Below are 21,167 nucleotides of genomic sequence, written 5' to 3'. Positions count from 1 at the left end.
TTTTCCTGACTGATTTTGCCTTTTTCCTTGACCCTGACGAATATTCTGATTCACTCTAAAAATTATTAGATACTCAAAAAATTTTGGGTTCTCTGTATTTGAATTTCGCGCCAAAAGTTCGTTAAATTCCCGCCTAGATGGCATGAAAGTTCTCTCACAAACGAAGTGGATCAAAATAGAAAAACTAAAAAAGAAAAGCGAAGTTACTAAAAATTATGGCAATTTAGAATCATTCTATTAAAATTCTATCGAATTTTCAAGACTAAAAGAAGAATATAGAGAGGAATAAAATTCCAACGCTTCAAATTCTTCTCCTCTCAAATCCAAAAATTTGCGAATTTTCTAGAATCCGATTGTTGGTTAGAATTTCACTGTCTTTTTTTTACATAGTGTATAAAATTGAGAGCAGTAAGAAATCTTTTTTTTTCGAAATTCTTAAAAGGCTTGTTGAATGCAAAACTTGGCAACATGTTGAGATTGCTAACAATGAAATTTAATTAGCTGCAAGTGACTTCGCATCGTAGATGCCGAGGTTAAGTCCATCACGTAATAAGACAAGTAAAAGAATGCCAATGTCGAACTCAACCTAGACGTATATATGATACGACCTCCGCTTCGCCAAGAGAAGACCAGTGCAAAGGCGCGGTCGTTACAAATCGTTTTACTATCTCCTCAGTGAACTGTACATACACCGAGTAATAAACGCTTGCAGGTCACGTGACCGCTATTGTGTTCTCAATATGCTTCCCCTACCAATGAAGCAACTGATTCTATCCATTCTCTATAAACTTTCAAGGTTATATACCTGCGGAATTATTATCAATACATACCTCTGTATTGATCATTATTATTGAAATGTTATTCTATCGGTTCATTTTCTTTTTCTCCTATAATCCGTTTTTCCATTGTGGATTATACTATTTTTCTAAAAATATTAACTAATTATGTTATTAATATTAAACTAATTAGTATTAATTAGAAATTTTAATAACTTTTTTAATAGTTTTAATAATTTAATAGTTTTTTTAGAATCATTCTAGTAAAGTGCGATAAAATTTTTGACTGCAAGATAAAATAGGTCAATTCAAACCCGAGTGTATAGAGAAAATTATCTAAAATTATTCTCTCATTTCAGCAGTTAGCATATAAGTGAAATTACCGCGACTTTTATTCCAGTGGCATCCAGTGTCACTGTACATTGTTACTGACCATTAATTTTCTTCAACAGACTTTAGGAATATCAACTCTGCTATTTCAATTTCACGCCAAATTTTCTTTGCCATTTTCTCGTAATTCTCTTAGCATCCAGTGTGGTCACGGATGATTTTCTGGCTAACGTTATCTCATTTTATGCTTGAAACACTTGGTGCATGAGCCATTGACACCATTATTCTTCTATTCCTTTATTTCTTTTATTTCAAGTACGTAAATACATGTACACTTATTTGATGTTCTACAATAACTGAATTACTTTTTTCTCTCTAATAATAATAAATGTAGTTATCGTTGCGTCGGTAGTTATCTTTCATCTGAGCCATATCGCTATTTATTGCTACTTGCAATATACAATTTATGTTAGTAAAGTCATATATAAATACAAGACTGCCATTGAAGCTTATTAATTTTACGATCCTATCTCTTTACCTTCCACTTTTTGTTATCGATGATTAGTGCAGAGATTTTCATTTTGTAACTGTTTTAATTTTTCGCATAACATTCCTCTGTTTCTAGATTGAGAATTTCTGGACAAAAGTCCAAAAATGGATCTGGATTTTCGTTCTAGAAACAGAGGAATTCATTCACATTTTTGGAATTTTGTTAATAATAAAAACGGTTTTATTATTAAATTAACACTAAATTCAAAGTGTGGACAGATACTCTTGGTTTGGAAGAATTTTGATGATTAGGGATTTGATGGGAGAAAAAATTGTGAGATGTGTGTGAGAAGATGCAACAAGTTGGCGCGTGGCGAGGCGGAGTGGTTTCGTTGGGAGGCTGAAATAAGTTTGAGGTAAGGAAAAGAAGTTGAACGGGTTGGCGGATATTTACCCGGAATTATCGGGAGCTAACGAGCGGCATTGATTAACGGGCTGCTTAATACGACCCTCAAAATATACAGTTGAAAATTGAGCACGCGTTACAAAATGGAAACCCATTAGTTGAACAATTTGTTGATGTCTGTCCATTCTTTTGAGTTATATAAATTAGCAGTGATTTTTTGGGGTCTCTTTTAATACTTTTGCATTCTATTATTATATTCAACTCTTTCTCTTCAATCTTTTTTGAAACTAAAGCTCATTTGACTCTTTCGAGAAACCTGGTTCCTTTAGCAAATATGTTTTTGAACTAAAATCCGTTTGTTGTGAAGAAATTGTTACGTCCAGTTTAAACAAGCCTTTTCAGATTTTAAATTCTTTTGGTCTTGTGAAAAATTCTTCGGTTCTGGTTTAGTAGACTTGGAAAATCCGTTTTGTTTTCAAAAAATTGTTACGTCCAGTTTAAACAAGCCTTTTTAAATTTTAAATTCTTCTGCAAAATTGCAACCAGAAGAATCCGTTTGGCTTGAGAAATTGTTACTTTCAGTCTAACCGCCTTCTTTTGGTTTCAATTTAAAATTTCGAATCAACATAATTAAGTGAAATTAACTCAAACGAAATTAAATTAAAAATTTAATTTTAATTTAATGTCGAACTGGAAAGAAGAAACGAAGTCCAATTTAAAAATGCACTTTTTTTCGCTGCACAAAAGCCAAATACACGGTCACGTCCATGGATCCAAGAGTTATTTAAATAAGCACTTGTGTTCACGTAGCAGGGGCGTTGTCAATAATCGAAGGCTAGGGATCAAGCCTCGCCTCTCTCTCTCTTTCTCTCTCTTAAAAGTATTATGCACATATATACTTATCCGAAGCTCGTCCGTTTTCCAATTTTATGTACCTGTCAGAGGAAATAAAGCCACGAGTTAAAGCGAGCAGAATTACTGCCATTTCCAATCGCGATTCCAGGAAGTTGACAATTGCAGACGTACCACGTAAGTCTTTGTCCTAAAACATCAACATTTTCTATAAGCAAATAAAATCATCAGCTATGACACTTGTGTGAACGCTAGAACCTGTGTACTACCGCCAAACAATGAAGAGAAACAAAAATTTTATTTTACATGCGAAAAGATTGTACAAAATTTATGCCGATTGCTATTACCGCGAAAATTTAACAGAACACAACTCAATCAAAAAAATATTTCTTTTATGGGAAAAACAAAATACCGAATACAGATCCATAAAGACGCTTCTCATTTAACAAATTTATTTTCAATCCTTATCAAAATAATTTCACACCCAACTTCTGTTTATAGGCTTTTAAGAGCCACTTATTCGTAAATCAGTTATTCCAAATGGGATTCAAGAATTGAACCGTAAAAACTCGATATCTAAAAAGGTGATGTCATCAAAGTTTGCACATAAAATCTCTCCTAACTATTATATAGATTTAGACCAAACTTTGCACACACATCTCTTACAGTTGCAGTCGTAAATTTGTACACTGCCATTCTCTTTTCCTCTTGAGATCTTATGCGTTTTTATGAGTGTCGTAAAAAGATTTCTCAAAAGAATTAAAGAATCACTTAACTCTTCTTCTGTTAAATGTAATCGAGAAGCATATCCAACAAACCTATACACTATGCAATCTTGTGAGAATAAATTCTTTATAATAGTTTTGGAGTTGGGGAAAATATAAAATGATTTTTGTAGGGTACAATTTGAAAATTTTACAACCGCATAAATCACATCAAATTTAATATATTCTTTATTCTCTGGTTGAGAATGATAAATAATGTGACAGTAAGAGAACCATTAACGATTTTAATATGAATTTATATTGTTAATATTAGGGAGATTAAAATTGTGTGACACTCTGGCATTAAGGAATTTTTAATAATTATATTATTGTAGTTATTACTTGTTTATAATTTATAAATATGCCTACTTACTTTATGGTTATTCCTACATGGTTTAAAATTAATTCTCTAAACTTGATTAATTAGTTTTATTATTAATTTGAAGGAAACTTTTGTCTAAAGTAGAAATATGGCATTTTTGTTTATAGGCGAGGTGTCCGGTGAGAACGTAGGAACAGGGGCACGTGGAGGTCGGGGAGAAGCAGCTGATTTAGCGACACATACTGAAACTAACGACGGGGCAATCCTGGCCGCGAATACAGCGGTCGACGCCCGGGGTGGAAGCCCCCAGGGTGCCCACCTTTCGGGGGCAGCAACTCCAAGGCCTCCACGAGGAAGAAGGCGACAAAATCAAAACGGTCTAGATACACCTCAGGTAATAATATAGATTATACTATTACTATAGAATATTTCTATATAGTTTATTATACAGTTATGTTTATTTATATATGTAGTTTATTTTTTTCTATTTAATGCCATTTTAGATTTTTTTATTTTCCTATTTTATATTTCGTTGCAAAGAAAAGAACCTAGGATTTTTGAGTATTGATTGAGGACATGGTTCGTCGAACCACGTTGTCCTTACATTTATGCAGATTTCAAGTGTTTTAAAAAGATAATCTATGAAACTTAATTTCATATTCGCTTCGAACTACTTCTGAACACGCGCGGGTTTTGAAGAGCATTCAAGAATAAACTTTGCCACCTGACAAAACTCATTTACCTTCGGTACAACTGTCTAAAGATCTGCTCGAATTCGTCTTTCAAACATCTTAACTTCCACTTGTCATCCGCAAACGCATGAAAGCAAATCTCATCTTGTTATTCACATTTTCGTACTTTATGCATAATTTAAAAAAAATTCTAACATATTTTGTCAATATTGTTTACATTAAATATTTAATTTAAAATCTAAAAATATATTCTGTAGACACAACACTACTAGAAAAAATAAATTTCTTTAGAAACAAATTTTTCTTTAAATTATGATGAAAAAAATGTGTTGAATATTTTTTTTTGAATAATTGAACGGTAGTGAGTTTATATTGAAGTTGAACTTTGAGTGTGCGCTGGAGGAAGATTATCTTAACAGAACGATGTTAGGATTCCGGAGGCGAGAAAGAGATTTACCGCAAGATCTTTGCAGGCACCGGAGACTCTATTCTGCGCCAATCGGCTCTCGTTCTTCTTAGTGTCACGCTGAGCTCGTGAGGAATCAACTCTTACGCCACGCGTTGCCTTCATTAACATATCTCAGGTGCAATCTGTTTCCCGGGATTAATGCACTGAGATATTTCCTACGCTCAGTTGAGAATCTTTCTAAGTGAAACCGCACAACGTCCCGCAGCGAAAAATACTGCGTTGACCGCCTTCATCAAATTCTTTACTTTTATTCCACGAAAAACATCCCCGAGAATAATGAGAAGCGTCTAATACTTATTATATATAGTATAGAATCGTTTCATGTTTCTAGATTCTGAAAATATTTACTCTACTCTACGTTCTGTTTATTCTATTCTACGTTGTATATTATTAATTATTAATATTAATGTATTATTTACGTTTTCGTGTTTTGAATTTCGCGCCATTTAGTTCTTTGAATCGCCGCCTAGATGGCATGAAAGTTCTCTCACAAACGAAGTGAAGCATCGCCTAAAGTTGTTTTAAACGAAGAAAAAGAAGTAGTTTCAGTTAAAAATATTAGGCAGGAATTTAGATATTAATTATTAAATTCAAATAAGTTAGAGAAGAAATTCAAAGAAATAAATATGGAAATTTAAAGAAACCCCTAAAAATCGTGTTTCAGGTAAAAACTGAGCGTCTCACACCCGACAATAATTCAACGTCATCGAGAAGTGTAACTCCATCTTCTTCAAGTCATCCTGGAACGCCACCCAATGCCACGTCCTTGGGTGGATCCGAAGGTCCAGCACCACCTCATCATCTCAAAAATATGGAGCAGATGATGGGACGCAACTATAGTGACTTTATGAGAAGCCTTGCCGCAAAGTACAATAACGCCAATCCAAACGAGTGAGTTTCTATTTTTTCTCTACAAAAAATCTCTCGAACAAAAAGAATCACTTTTGATAAACAAAAAGAGTTAAAATTCTTAATGCACCAAGAAAGAAAGAAACTAAAAAAACTTGGAGAAATTTCTCACGAAACAAAAAATTGTTCCTTTGTAAATTTTTCGCTTTTCGATAAACTTAATAATAAAATATGTAAATATTCTCCCAGTTACTTTAGTACCCCGAGAAACGGTTATCCACCTGGTCTGGATCCAAGGTTTCCGGCCTTCAAGACTGCTGCGACTCCATTTGTTGGCCTAATGGCTCCCCTTGGTGCACCACAAGCTCCTACAGTACCAACGACATCACCTCTGTCTAACAAAGAGTCCAAAGAGCAGAAACAGGATAATCTCTTTGGTAATCCAGTCTTCCCGCCAATGCTAGACATGTCTTCGACTCAAGCTCTTCTGCATATGGTGCGAACAGCGAATGCCGCTCAAAATGCAGCGGAACTCGAAACTTACCTCAAAGGTACTTACCTCAATTGATTCATATACATAAACTGAACCGGTTTTCAAACACACAAGTACGAACACATTTTAAATGTCAAGAGGAACTTGCCATCTGCAATTGACAAGTTTCGCAGAAATCTACATTGGCAATAATTTCACCAATGTTCAATTTTACTATTTTTCAGGCTGAACACTCATATATACTGAAACCTATACTATTTACCACTTTTTTTTACAATTTGCTACTATTTCGATACTTTTCTTAGATTCATGACACTAAAAGATACATTTTTCTATATTTTTCGGGTAAATTTGCATTTAAATTCGCTAATAGTTGAAATAAAAAAAATTCTAAAAATCGTAATAAAATTATTTGAAACGATTCAATTATTCTCAAAAACTTTTCGAATATCAATGATTTTCAATATCTATACAATTTTAATGAAATGCCACAAAAGATTTTTGCAAACATTCAATTTTTTTATAAGTAATAAAATTTTCACAAGAATTGATTTATTTGAAATATTTTATAAAATTTTACGAAGAAAATCAATTTAAAAATTTTAATAAAATTCTTCACAAGAATTCAATTATTTTCCCAAATAATAAAATTTTCCACGAGAATTCAATTATTTAAAAAGAATTCAGTAAAATTCTTCTCAAGAATCCAAAAATTTTTATGAATAATAAAACTCGTCTTAGAATAATTCAATTATTTTTAAAAAAATTGATAATTCTTTCTTTAATTCTTCACAATTATTCAATTATTTACCCAAATAATAAAATTTTTCACGTGAATTTAATTATTTAAAAAGAATTCAATAAAATTCTTCGCAAAATATCAATTATTTTAAAAAATTTTCCTGAATTCAATGATTTTTAATATCTACTATTTTAATAAGGTTTTCCAAAAAATTCAATTATTTAAAAAGAATTTTAATAAAAATTTTACAAGAATTTAATTATTTACAAATTGTAAATTTATTTTACAATTCTCTAAACTAAATTTTTAAAAATTTCTTTTCAAGAATTCAATTATCTTCATAGATAATAAAGTATTTTACTGGAATTCACTGGAATTCAATTATTTCCATAAACAGTAATATTTTTAAAAAAATTCAAATTTTAAAATAAAATTTTTATAAAATTCTTCGCAAAAATTAAATTATTTTCACAAATAATTACACATTTTACCGAAATTAATTTATTTTCAACAATTTTAATAAATTATTTGCAAAAATTCCATTATTTTCATAAACAGTAATATTTTTAACAGAAATCCTATTTTTTAAAGAAAATTTTTATAATATTATTCGCAAAGATTCAACTATTTTGATAAATATAATAAAATTCTTCTCAGAAATTTCAATTATTTTTTTAAAAATTGATAACTTCTTGGATTATTTCTTTAATTCTTTCCAATTATTGAATTATTTTCCCAAATAATAAAATTTTTCACGAGAATTCAATTATTTAAAAAATAATTAAATGAAATTCTTCGTAAGGATTAAATTATTTTCATAAATAATAAAATTCTTGTTAGTAATAAATTCAATTATTTTTAAAAATATTGATAATTTTTTCTGTAATTCTTCACAATTATTCAATTATTTTCCCAAATAATAAAAATTTTAACTAGAATTCAATTATTTAAAATGAAATTAAATAAAATTTTGCGCAAAAAGTCAATTATATCCGTAAATAATAAAATTCTTCTTAGAAATTGAATTATTTTTTTAAAAAATTGATTAATTCTTTATAAGAATTAAATTTTGAGAAACATTCAAGTATTCAATATATTATTAATTTTCTTATTTAAATAGTTGAATTTCACTTGAACTTTCTAAGAAGAATTGATTTAAAAACGAATTTCGGTTGAAATTTTAGATAATAATTGAATAATAAAATCCTTATAGTACTATTTTTTAGAAGTAACTAAATTTCCAAAGATTATTAAATCGAAATCGTTGAAAATTCTAATTGTTGTAAAACTGTAATAACATTCAAATTTTATTTTGAAAAATTATGAATTTATTTTCTTAATTCCCGTAAAGAATTTAAATTAAATTTTATTAAATAATTTTATTTGTTTCCCTTTAAAAATTACTTTTAAATACAATTGTATTTTCAGGGTAAAAAATTTAGAAAATAATTGAATTTTTCAAAAATTTAGAGCAGGATTAGAATAAAAATAAATATTTTTGATTGAAATCAGGAAAGAGTCAGGGAAATACTAAATCAAATTTTTGTGAATTGACTAAAATAATTTTTTTTCTTCGTTAAAATTAATTTTCGATAGCTACTTTTCTACTACTTTTTTCAATATTAAAGCTACTTTTTGTTTCTGTTTTAAAATTAATTATTGAGTGCGAAGCCTGATTTTTAAAAAGTACACAGTTTTTCAAAGAATATTAAATTGGGACAAAAAACGAAGAAAAAACTTACAATTTTTAGAAAATTATTTCCGAATTCAAAACTGAATTGTTTATTTTTCTTCTTTTTTTTCCTTGTGCTTTGACATTAGGTGCAAATAAAAGGGACGCCGGAGTTTCGAGTCCCTTGGATTTGTCTAGTCCTGGGGGTTTCGCACCTCGAAAACGACAGAGAGCAGAATCGAGAAGATCTGGCAGTGTTTCTCCCAAACCGAAAACAACCCCTGGACCAAGTAGTCCACCACCGGTGAGATGTCCCTCTTTGTGCGGTCACATGCCCTGCGGCGATGGTCAAGCCGTTAATCGTTGGACTATCGAAGACGTCGTCAATTACGTCTCATCAATAGACATCTGCGCCGAATACGCTCAGGTATTTACTATTTTCATTTTATTATTCCATTTATTTGCAATTTTCCGAAAATCTGCTTTAATCCGCTTTTCTTATTTATTCCGCACATTTGTCAATTTTTTGATATTGAACTCTTTTAATCAACTTACGCGAAATGAAAATACATTTTTTAAATTAAAAAAAACTCGAAATTAATGTCCGACTAAACAATACTTTTACTACTTAAAATAAAACAATTTTTCTATTTGGTTATTTTTATTCGAAATAAATTATGTCTGACTGAAAAATACTTTTACTACTAATGACCAAGAAGTCAATGAAAAAAATTATTTTTTTTAGTAGTGAAAGTATTTTTTCGTCAGACGTAACATGTTATGTTTTATATTTAGTTTCTTTGTAGTAATATTATTTTTTAAACGTTAAGTCTTGTATTGTTAATTATAAAATTAAAAACAATTGTTTTATTTTTAGTAGTCGAAGTATTTTTTAGTCAGACATTGGATATCCAGAAGATAAAAAAATATAAACAACCATCTTTCGGTGAAAGAAGCAAAGCAAGTGAGAATACAAGTAGACAGCTTGCATTTAAGTATTGTTTTGAACCTAAAATGAGAAGAGGTCATTAGAACATTTCTTTTGCGTTCATTTAAAAATTAAAATCTCCCCGACGTCCTGTCTCACTGGGCTGATCACTGTCTGGTTATTGAATGCCTTCCATCCATGTCTTTTTAGTTCACGCTTCGCGTACATCTGCTTTGTTATTAACTCACAACTACAGGATAACGATGCCCCATCAATCGCAAAAACTTTCTTGTTATCTTATACAACTATTCTGCGCGCTGGATTTTTTTAAAACGAAGCGGAATTTGATTTATTTAGACGCGCAACGATTTATTATGAATTATTTTTCATCTCTCTGAATATTACTTTTGTAATCAGTAAACTGACATGGCACAGCAAGTAGAGTGACTTGCCGTTGATGAGTAATGGAAAATGAAATCATATATTGGCAAAATGATTTTTCAAAAACGAACAATTGTTTCGAGTTCTGCAATGATAGTGAATTTTTTTAACTCACAGTTTAAAAAACTCGAGGTCTGACTAAAAATTATTTTTTCTACTTGAAACAACATTTTTTTTTACTTGATTTTTATTAAATTTCTAACGAAAAAATTCATGTCTGACTAAAAAATATGTTTTCTACTAGAAACGACATTTTTAACTTTGATTTTTTATAATTGATAACGCAGAATTTAATGTCTGACTAAAAAATATTTCTACTACTTAAGAAAACATTTTTAACTTTGATTTTTTAAAATTGATAACGCAGAATTTAATGTCTGACTAAAAATATGTTTGTCAGTAGTAACAGCATTTTTTTGTCAGACAATAAGATCAATTTGGTTAATTAAAAAAGTTAGACAAAAAAATTATTGTTTTCAGTAGTAAAAGTATAATTTGGTCAGACGCCAAATTCTAAATTCTCTTTAACAACTTTTTAAATTATTAACACAGAATTCTACGTCTGACTAAAAAATACTATTACTACTGAAAATAAAACATTCTTTACTTTTTCAAATTAAACAGTTCAATTGTTTTAATTCAATAAAATTTTTTATTACATTAAAACTATTGAACTGTTTTTTTTTAATATTTTTCCTACACAGTTGTATAAAGAATGCGTAAAATAACTTCAGCTATAAATTTTTTTCTTCTTCAAAATAAAAACCATCAACTCTTGGTTTCTACTTTCCTTGAAAAGTGATATATTCATTATTTTAAGCAATATATCTCCCTTGGTTGGCAATTAGAGACAAAGATTGCTGCATTCGATTAGTCACAAAATTAAAGGAATAAATTTCATTAATCGAGTTCACGTTCCTTCATTATCGCAAATTTCCTGTCGAATTGCTCATAGGCTCGGCAAAATTAATTTCATCTCAACTCGTGCTAATCGCGGAGAAAGTCTTGGATCTCTTGAATGTAAAGGCGCAAGGGTTCGAGACTCGGAGGAAATCTCAGCAACGCAAAACGTGTATAAACTTAACGGTACGACAGTTTATATATATAAGATCGAGAGACGCGTGGTCACTATCGTTCAGCAATGGATCTCAACTCAGTGTTAATTAGCTTTAGCGCATGGGTTTTCTCTATTGTGAATAACGAATTCAAATTGGGGCGTAAAAAATTTTAAATCAAATCTTGCTTTCTCTGTGTATTTTCCAGGATATTTGATATTTATTTTTTTAAAATAAAAAAAAAAGTAAAAGTTTTCTTTACATAATAAAGAATTTAAAAATAACATGTTAACCATTATTTCTTAGAGGAGTTAAAAAAATTAGTTTATTTTTAGTAGTAAAAGAGATTTTTACTCAGACGTAAAATTATGTTAATATTTTTATAGAAGTCAAAGAACATTTCTTTTATTTACAGTAGTAGAAGTATTTGATAGACAGACGTAGAATTATGTGTTACTAAAGTAACACAAAAAAATTTTTAATAATAAGGGAAAACATTGAGTCTGACTAGAAAATACTTTTACTACTAAGAGTAAAAATTTTTTAATTTAATCATTTAATAAGTAACAAAACTATAGTTTTATGTCCTTTTATTGAAAGATTCAATTAAAAAATGAATATTGACTAAAAAATCTTTTACTACTGCAAATATAATGTTTTCAGTATTAAAAGTAATTTTTTATTAAACCTAAAGTTCTGTATTAGGAATTAAAACAATTAGACAAACAAATTTGTTCTATTTTCAGTAGTAAAAGCCTTTTTTTAGTCAGACGCTTAGTTCTGTATTATTAATTAAAGAAGTATATAATGTATTTATTTGATAATGTATTTTCAGTAGTAAAAGTAGTATTTAGTCAGACACAAAATTCTACAATTAAGAAGTAAAAATGACAAAAAATTGTTTAATTTTCAGTGGTAAAGGTATTTTTTAGTCAGACGCGAAATTATATGTTAATAATTAATAAAGACAAAGAGAAATTGTTTTATTTTCTGTAGTAAACGTATTTTTTAATCAGACGTACAATTCTATGTTAACAATTAAATAGGTTTTTAATATAAAGGTAGAGCTTTATGGCTGACTAAAAAATACTGTTACTACTAAGAATAAAATTTTTTTTTATTGACCTCGTTAATAAATAATATAAAAATTTACGATTCGGTAAAATATTCTTTTACTACTAGAAATAAACATTTTTTATGAAAAAAAAAGAAAAAAAAAATCAGAAAGTACACTTGAAAAAATTTATTTGATTCAAGTAACCAATTACTTGTCTATTATGGAATAAATATTTACTTGAGTCAAAAAATTTTTATTTAATAAATCAATTAAATAGTAATTGAACCAATTCTTTTAGTATTTGAAGCAAATATGAATTGAACCATTTAATTGATTTAAATAAAAATTATTTGATGCGTGTCAGTAATACAGTCAACCAAAAAATGTCAAGCAAAAAACATAAAATGACAAAAAATATTTTCAGAAAAAAAATATGTTTTATTCAAACGAAAAGTTTAACGTTGTATTCAAAAAAGTAAAAAAAATTTTTTTAGTAGTAACATTATTTTCTACCCAGAGTTAAAGTTATATATGATTAATTAAAATAGTAGAAAAATTGTTTTATTTTTAGTAGTAAAAGTTATTTTTTATCAGACTTTAAGTTCTTATTAAACAAGTGAAAAAAAGTGTTTTAATTGTAGTAGTACCTAAAAGTATTTTTAATCAGATTCAAAGTTTTTTTTATTAGAAGTAAAAAAGTGAAACTAAAAATGTTTTTTCAGTAGTAAACTAATTTTTTAGTCAGCCGTAATCTTCTACATTAATAATTAAAAATAATCATTAAAAATGTTATTTCTTTTTCAGTAGTAAATGTAGTATTTAGTCAGACGCAAAATAAAAACAAAAAACAAACAAAAATTGTTTAATTTTCAGTGGTAAACGTATTTTTTAGTCAGACGCGAAATTCTATGTTAATGATTAAAAAAAACAAAGAGAAATTGGGTTTAGTAGTAAACGTATTTTTTAGTCAGACGCCGAATTCTATGTTAATAATTACAAAAAAACAAAGAGAAATTATTTAATTTTCAATAATAAAGTTTTTTTTTATTCAGACTTAAAGTTGTATATAAAACAGCTAAGTTATAATTTAATTTTTCGTCGACTAATTTTTTGGCATTAAATATACTTTTACTACTTAAAATGAAACAATTTTCTTTATTGATTTTTAAAACTGATGTCTGACTAGAAAATATTTTTAACTACTAAAAGAAACGTTTCTTGGTTTGACTTTTTTAATTAGTAACACATAGTGTTATGTCTGACTGCAAAATACTTTTACTACTGTAAATAAAACCATTTTTGTGTTTTGTTATTTTAATTCGAAACGTAAAACTTTACGTCGCACTGAAAATACTACTAAAAATACTTGTTTGCATTTTTTATTTTGTTTGACTATTTAACTGTCTGCCAAAAACCGTTTATTTTTAGTAGTATCTAAATGTATCTTTTAGTTTCACGTAAAGTACATTGATATATGAATAAAATAAAGTCTTGTTTGAAACGACTTTTTTTAGATCTTAAAGTCGATCCGAGCCCTGTGCAATTAAAAAAAATAAATTTGGACACAAAGATGAAAATTTTGTTGTTCCTACTAGCGGATTTCTCTATAACAATGAAAATGATTTCTTTATGGATTAAAAAAAAGCAGACTCTATGCATATATGGATGAAATGACGAACAAGTATTTGTTTTTGCTGGATGGATGAGTATTGAAAAATAAAAATAATAAGAAAAGAAAAGAAAAGAAACTGCGTGGCGTCGCAGGTACTTTGTGCGGATAAGCCGTATGGAGTAGGTTGTCGATTCGTTGGACTTGTGCAACGAGCTGTCAATATACGTGAGTGGCTCGTACACAAGAAACGATCTCTCGTTGTTAGCGACCAGCGAGAGAGATTACAATGTCTATATGTTATGTATGCGTTGGATGCGGGTTAGTCTTAACTAGTCGAGGAGATATGTGGTAATTGCAATGTTTCTACATGCTGCGTGTTTGAACCACATGTGGAAATAGTGAATGATGGCTTTAAAACTCGCGTGCTTGATCAAGACGCAAGTAATGTCGCGATGATTGTCAAAGTAAATTAAAAAAAGAAAAAAGAAAAGAAAGGGAAAGAGAATCTTGGATCACCCAGATTGTCTCAAATTATCTACGAGAGAAGACTCAATATTGTGAATGATTTCCTTGTCGGGTAACATTTTTAGAGAGAGAATTTATAAATCCAAGCTTTGCTCTCGTTAGTGATTTAAAAAAGGAGCAGAAAGTCGCTTTAATGCTAAAAAAATCAGTTGACGAAGAATTAAATTTTAACTTCACTGTTTTTTATACAACTTTAGGTCCGAATAAAAAAAAACTTTTACTACTGAAAACTAACAATTTCTCTTTGTTTTTTCTTGTAATTATTAACATAGAATTTGGTATCTGACTAAAAAATACGTTTACTATTAAACAAAATAATTTCTCTTTGTCTTTTTTAATTATTAACATAGAATTTCGCGTCTAACTAAAAAATACGTTTACCACTGAAAATTAAACCATTTTTGTTTATCTTTTTTAATTATTAATCTAGAATTTTGCGTCTGACTAAATACTACATTTACTACTGAAAAAGTAATAACATTTTTAATGACTTTTTTTAATATTAATATAGAACTTTATGTCTTACTAAAAAATACTTTTACTACTGAAAATAATCCAACTTTTTTAATTAATAACATATATCTTTGTGTTTGTCCAGAAAATAATGTTAATACTTATTAACTAATAGTATTTTATTTATTTAAATAATAAAGTACGTACGACTAAAAAATTCTTTTCCTACTAAAAATAGTTTATTTTCGTTTTTCGCCTTTTTTGTTTAACTGTTTCACTGACAGTTAAAAAAATGCTTATTTTTAGTAGTAAAAATATTTTTTAGTCAGACGGCTAACTAAAAAATTAGTTTACTACCTATTTAATAAAAATTTTTTGTCTAAAGTAAATATTTATTTGATAATAGACAAGTAATCGGTTACTTGAATTAAATAAATTTTTTTTAATTTACTTCTTTATTTTTTTTCTTCTTTTTCCGTTAGACTATTTCACTGACGATCAAAAAGTGTTTATTTCTAGACGTGAAAGAATATTTTACTGAAACGTAAATTTTTATCATACTTATTAACGAAGTAAATCAAAATTTTTTTTATTCTCAGTAGTAAAAGTGTTTTTTAGTCAGACATAAAGTTCTTCCTTTATATCAAAAAAACTTTATAATTGTTAACATAGAATTGTACGTCTGATTATAAAATACGTTAACTACTGAAAATAAAACAATTTCACTTTGTCTTTAGTAATTATTAACATATATCATTTTGCGTCTGACTAAAAAATACGTTTACTACTGAGAATTCAACAATTTTTTTGGTCTTTTTCAATTTTTTATGTAGAATTTTGCGTCTGACTAAACACTACTTTTACTACTGAAAATAAATTAACATTTTTAATGACTTCTTTAATTAATAATATTGAACTGAGCGTCTGACTAAAAAATGCTTTTACCACTGAAAATAGAACAATTTTTTTGTCTGATTGTATTAATTTATAATATAGAACTTTAGGTTTGATAAAAAATTACTTTTACTTCTGAAAATAAACATTTAAAATATAAAAAATATAAAAAATAAAATTGAATAATATGTCTGACTACAAACGTCTTTACTACTGAAAAAGTAATGTTTTTTGTTCGAAACTTGTAATAAATAATTTAAAACTTTGTCTAACGAAGTATACTTTTACTACTAAAAATACTTTATTTTTATTTTTTGATTGCTCTTTTTTCGTTCGATTTTTTAACTGATTATCAAAAAAAGTTTATTTGTAGTGGTAAACCATTTTTTAGTCAATCAAGCATGTTATATATTGAAAAATTCAATCAAAAAATGTTTCTTCTTAGTAGTAAAAGTACTTTTTAGTCAGACATAATGTTTTTCCTTATTTTAAATTTTTTTTATTATTAGCACTTAATTCTACGTCTGACTAAAGAATACGTCTACTACTGTAAATAATACAATTTTTGCTTGACTTTTATAAAAATAATAACAGAATTTTACGTCTGACTAAGACATACTTTTACTACTGAAAATAAACATTTATTTACACTTTTTAAAATAATATCAGAGAAGTTTACGCCTGACTAAAAAATTCTTTTACCACTTAAATAAAAATATTTTTTTACTTGGCTCTTTGAATATTTCTAATGTTACAAACATAGTTTAACACACAGAATGTTATGTCTTAAAAAGTATCTTCATTACTAGAAAAACAATTTTCCTATTTAACTTTTGCAATAAAAAACAGTTTTCTGTTTTTTATTGCAAAAGATAAATAGGAAAATTGTTTTTCCATTATGTCTGACCAAAAAATACTTTGACCACTGAAACCAAAAAAATTTTTTTCCCACAAACCAAAAATTACAAAGTCAGTTGAAAATATTATTTCATCATAATTGAATATAAGAATTTTTGTGTAAAAAAAAAATTTTTGCAGAAATATGTTTAATTTATGAATCATCTTGATAAGAAAAAAAGTTGGAGTATCTTTAGTAGAATAGATGCATCTTGGAAAGGAGAATCGCGTGTGCTTTTAGGATATCGGGCATTCGATCGACTAATTCTTGCACAGCTCGTTAAGCTATGACTAATTGTGGCTCGTTATGGGTCGATGCTTAATTACTCAGCGGGAGGCATTCCTTCTTCTCTCTTTTGGTCTTATCACACTCATAATCTGCTTAGCAGCAACAGGTTCCTTCTTAGGTTTTTCGCAGATCAGCTCTGATAACAATCATCCTCTAGTTTTCAAAATACGAGCACTAAACTCTTACTGCATCAGAAAAAAAATCCACGTGTTCGTTATTTTTACAACAATTCCTTTTTTGTGAATTAGAAAACAACTAATTCGTGTCTTAGTTATTTTTAACAATTTTTTTTAACAATTACTGTCTTAATTATTTTTATCATTTCTGTAAAAAGTAGATTCATTATTTTGGATACGATTCTATTTAACAGGAAATGGTTCTATTTATTTTATTTGTTTTATTTGTTTCTTATTTTATATTTAATATCAATAAAATGTTTATATATTTCACGAATATAAATATGCATACACTGCATGTATTTGTGAGAAGGATCCAATTAGAATGTAATTGTGCAAGTTTAAAATTGAAAAATTTAATTCACGGATATCTTAATCTTATAAGCGTTGTTAAGTGTAAATGCAATTTCACGGAATATAGAGTAGAAATATCGTTAGTAAAATAAATGAGAAGTACATCCGCGTTTTTCTAGTTCAGTTACGATGCGTGCCTCGTTATCATTTAAAAACAATTACAAGCTTAAATGTACGCAACCTGTTGGAGATGATGCTTATACTTCTTAAGATCCGCTCTATCATATATATTTGCCGATCTGAATTATAAATACGATTTTTTACGCTACCTGGAAATTAATGAAGTCTCATTTTTTGTTTTGGGGAATTTTTTTTAACTTTTCAATCAAAATTTATTAGTTTTACTTTTAATTAATTCCTTGTTTTGTTTATTAATCAATTTCCTTGTTTTATTCTTAAAACTTGTTATTTAATTTAATCAAATTTAATTAAATTCACTTAAATTTAATTTACTGGAAAAAATTAAATTTTGGAATTTAGAAGAAAATTCTAAATTTTTTGTGTCTTTTTTGTTTTTCTCCTGAACTATAAAAAACTACCACAAATTGTAATACAAAAACTCGAAAAATTTTTTTCTATTTCTGACAAGAATGAATTTTTTTAATATTGTTTAATTATTTCACAAGTTTTAATGCATTTATCTTGATAAATAATAAAATTCTTCACAGAACTTCAATTCTTTTTAGGAATTTTAATAAAATTCTTTGCAAAATTCAATTATTTTCATAAATAATGACAAATATAAATTTATAACAATATTCATCACAGGAATTCAATTATTTTTATTTTTATTATTTTATTTTTATTTTTAATTTAACATTTTTAATACAATTTTAATCAAATTCCTCGAAAAATGCAATTATTCTTAAAAAATTTATTAAACCTTGGTGAAAGAATTAATTTTAAGGAACATTTAATTATTCAATAAAATAATAAAATTCGTTGCAATAATTTAATTATTTTCATAAATAACTTTTAATTCATCGCAAAAAATCAATTATTTTAAGGAATTGTAATAAAATTATTTTCAAAAATTGTTATAAAATTTTTTAATATAATAAGTTTCAGTAAAATTTTAATTTAATTCTTTAAAAGAAATTAATTATTTTCAAAAGTTGTCAATAAAATTCTTTGTAAAAATTAAATTTTAAGAAACATTCATTTATTGAACAAATTATTTATTTTTGTAGAAAAACAAACGAGAAATGAGAGAAAATGAGACAAGAATTAGTAATAAAAGACGAGATTTTTTATTATTCCGATTCAAATTTTAAACCATTAAAGCTGTAATGATATCAAGAAAAATTACACAATAAACTTTAACATTAGCATAATAAGATTTTAAATATTTAAATTTTATTTTCAAAATTTGTTTTCTAATTTTTTGTTACGAAAAAGTGAATTCAAAAATTTTCACTCAATTTAAAAAGTTGACGCACATCAGGGAATTTTGGGGAAAATAAAATTTGTTAAGAAAAGTTTCTAGCATTGTAAATTACTTAATTTTTCAAGAGTTGCAGTTTTGTTAATAATTTATTTTTTAAAGAAATAGTTGCAATTTCTAGAAATAATTAAATTTTGGAAGAGTTGCAACTGTAAATTTAATTATTTACCAAATTTACAACTGCAACTCTTTTAAACTTTAATTATTTCTAGAAATTGCAATTTTTTTTCTTTAATAATTGTAAACAATTGAATTTTTCAAAAGTCACAGTTACAATTTCTGGAAAGAATTGAATTTTGAAAGTATTTCAGTTGTAATTATATGAAGAATTAAATTTTGAAAGAATTACAGTTGCAATTTTATGGAGAATTGAATTTTGAAAGTATTCCAGTTGCAATTTTATGAAGAATTGAGTTTTGAAAGAATTACAGTTGCAATTTTATGGAGAATTGAATTTTGAAAGTATTTCAGTTGCAATTTTATGGAGAATTGAATTTTGAAAGTATTCCAGTTGCAATTTTAATAAGAATTGAATTTTCAAAGAATTACAGTTGCAATTTTATGGAGAATTGAATTTTGAAAGTATTCCAGTTGCAATTTTAATAAGAATTGAATTTTCAAAGAATTACAGTTGCAATTTTATGGAGAATTGAATTTTGAAAGTATTTCAGTTGCAATTTTATGGAGAATTGAATTTTGAAAGTATTCCAGTTGCAATTTTAATAAGAATTGAATTTTCAAAGAATTACAGTTGCAATTTTATGGAGAATTGAATTTTGAAAGTATTTCAGTTGCAATTTTATGGAGAATTGAATTTTGAAAGTATTCCAGTTGCAATTTTAATAAGAATTGAATTTTCAAAGAATTACAGTTGCAATTTTATGGAGAATTGAATTTTGAAAGTATTTCAGTTGCAATTTTATGGAGAATTGAATTTTGAAAGTATTCCAGTTGCAATTTTAATAAGAATTGAATTTTCAAAGAATTACAGTTGCAATTTTATGGAGAATTGAATTTTGAAAGTATTTCAGTTGCAATTTTATGAAGAATTGCAGTTGTACATCACTAATTATCTTAAGGATAGGATAATAATTTTGAGATAAAAATTTGAGTCCTACGATGAAAAATTCCTCGTGTCGATCAAGAATGTTGACCTGGTTTAATCCTCAGTTCGAACTTATTTCTCGTTGCGTAATATTTGCACGTGTTCACTCATCTATTTTCCTCGCTATGAAAAAAGAAAAAGGTTTTATATATGTCATATGTTTCTCTTTTGCTCTAATGATTCTCTTCTTACGTGAGATCTCCATATAGAGAGTAAATTTCTTGTGGTCCAATTTACGACACCAATATTTCCAAATTTGGTATCATGAGTCTGTTTAGTGACCCGCGCACCGGAAATCTCGCTTGCACTCGCGCAGTTGCATGTAACCGCGAGAGAAGTTCATACGGAAAGATTTCTGGCGAAACGAAGAGATATTACTGTTAGTAGTTTTCTCCGCGTTCCCATCATCGTCTCGTTAAGGCCTCGCTCAACTCGAAATAGGAAAGCTTCATGTCAGCTTGGAAATGTGGTAAACGAAGGCGCTACCTTAAAGGGTCCGCGCTCAGACCAGCGCAGACCAGCGCAGACGACCCCAAGAATCGAAGTGGGCCTCAAGAACCACCGAGCGTCATAGACAGCTGGTATCTTTATCGAATCGATTCGACTGACAAACTAGAGGATAGCGCAAGACGAATAGCCGATCTGCATGAAGTATGGAGTCGTGCGCGTTGCGATTAGTCAGGAAGACTCCAACTCCAACTCCAACTTGGTGCTCTAATGGGCATCGTTAGGCGTCCGGCTAAGGAAATATATGTGCGGTTACGTCTCCTCATTGCTTGCCAACTTGGTATGCCTACTATCCAGCCAAGGAACACCCATTTTCTACCCATTTTCTGCCTTTGATAAAAGATGCTCCTAATTTATCTCGACTTTTGCATTCTTTTATACTTGCTTCTCCTTTTTTTCTACTTCCCTTTTAATGTCTATGCGCTGTTACGTCTCACAAGGAGACCAGTACTTTTATTTTCATGTTTATTTTATACTCCTTTCAGGTCGAGGACAGTGCAACTTTTTCTACTTTTTTCTAGAAGGGTTGTCACAAAAATTTAACTTTCTTTTTCCCTGACCCTAAACAATATTC

General features: G+C 28.0%; 1 protein-coding gene across 2 annotated transcripts in view; it reads left to right on the top strand.

The window, feature by feature from the left end:
* The window catches only part of LOC122501322, a 132,196-nt gene that overhangs the window by 58,239 nt on the left and 52,790 nt on the right, over positions 1-21,167 (top strand). The window contains exons 2-6 of one of the 2 annotated variants that reach the window (XM_043610686.1): positions 4,107-4,333; positions 5,765-5,991; positions 6,199-6,500; positions 9,006-9,283; positions 9,995-10,126. In XM_043610686.1, coding sequence (XP_043466621.1) covers positions 4,107-4,333; positions 5,765-5,991; positions 6,199-6,500; positions 9,006-9,283; positions 9,995-10,027 — 1,067 coding nt within the window. In that variant the 3' untranslated portion in view covers positions 10,028-10,126. Of the gene's footprint in view, positions 1-4,106; positions 4,334-5,764; positions 5,992-6,198; positions 6,501-9,005; positions 9,284-9,994; positions 10,127-21,167 lie in introns of those variants that run through there. The other variant, XM_043610685.1, reaches the window with a different exon arrangement.

This window comes from Leptopilina heterotoma, unplaced genomic scaffold (assembly GCF_015476425.1).
Source record: "Leptopilina heterotoma isolate Lh14 unplaced genomic scaffold, ASM1547642v1 Lhet_209, whole genome shotgun sequence".
NCBI classification, from domain to species: Eukaryota; Metazoa; Arthropoda; class Insecta; order Hymenoptera; family Figitidae; genus Leptopilina; species Leptopilina heterotoma.
The sequence above is the reverse complement of the archived record's forward strand: the minus strand, read 5'-3'. Positions and strand labels throughout refer to the sequence as shown.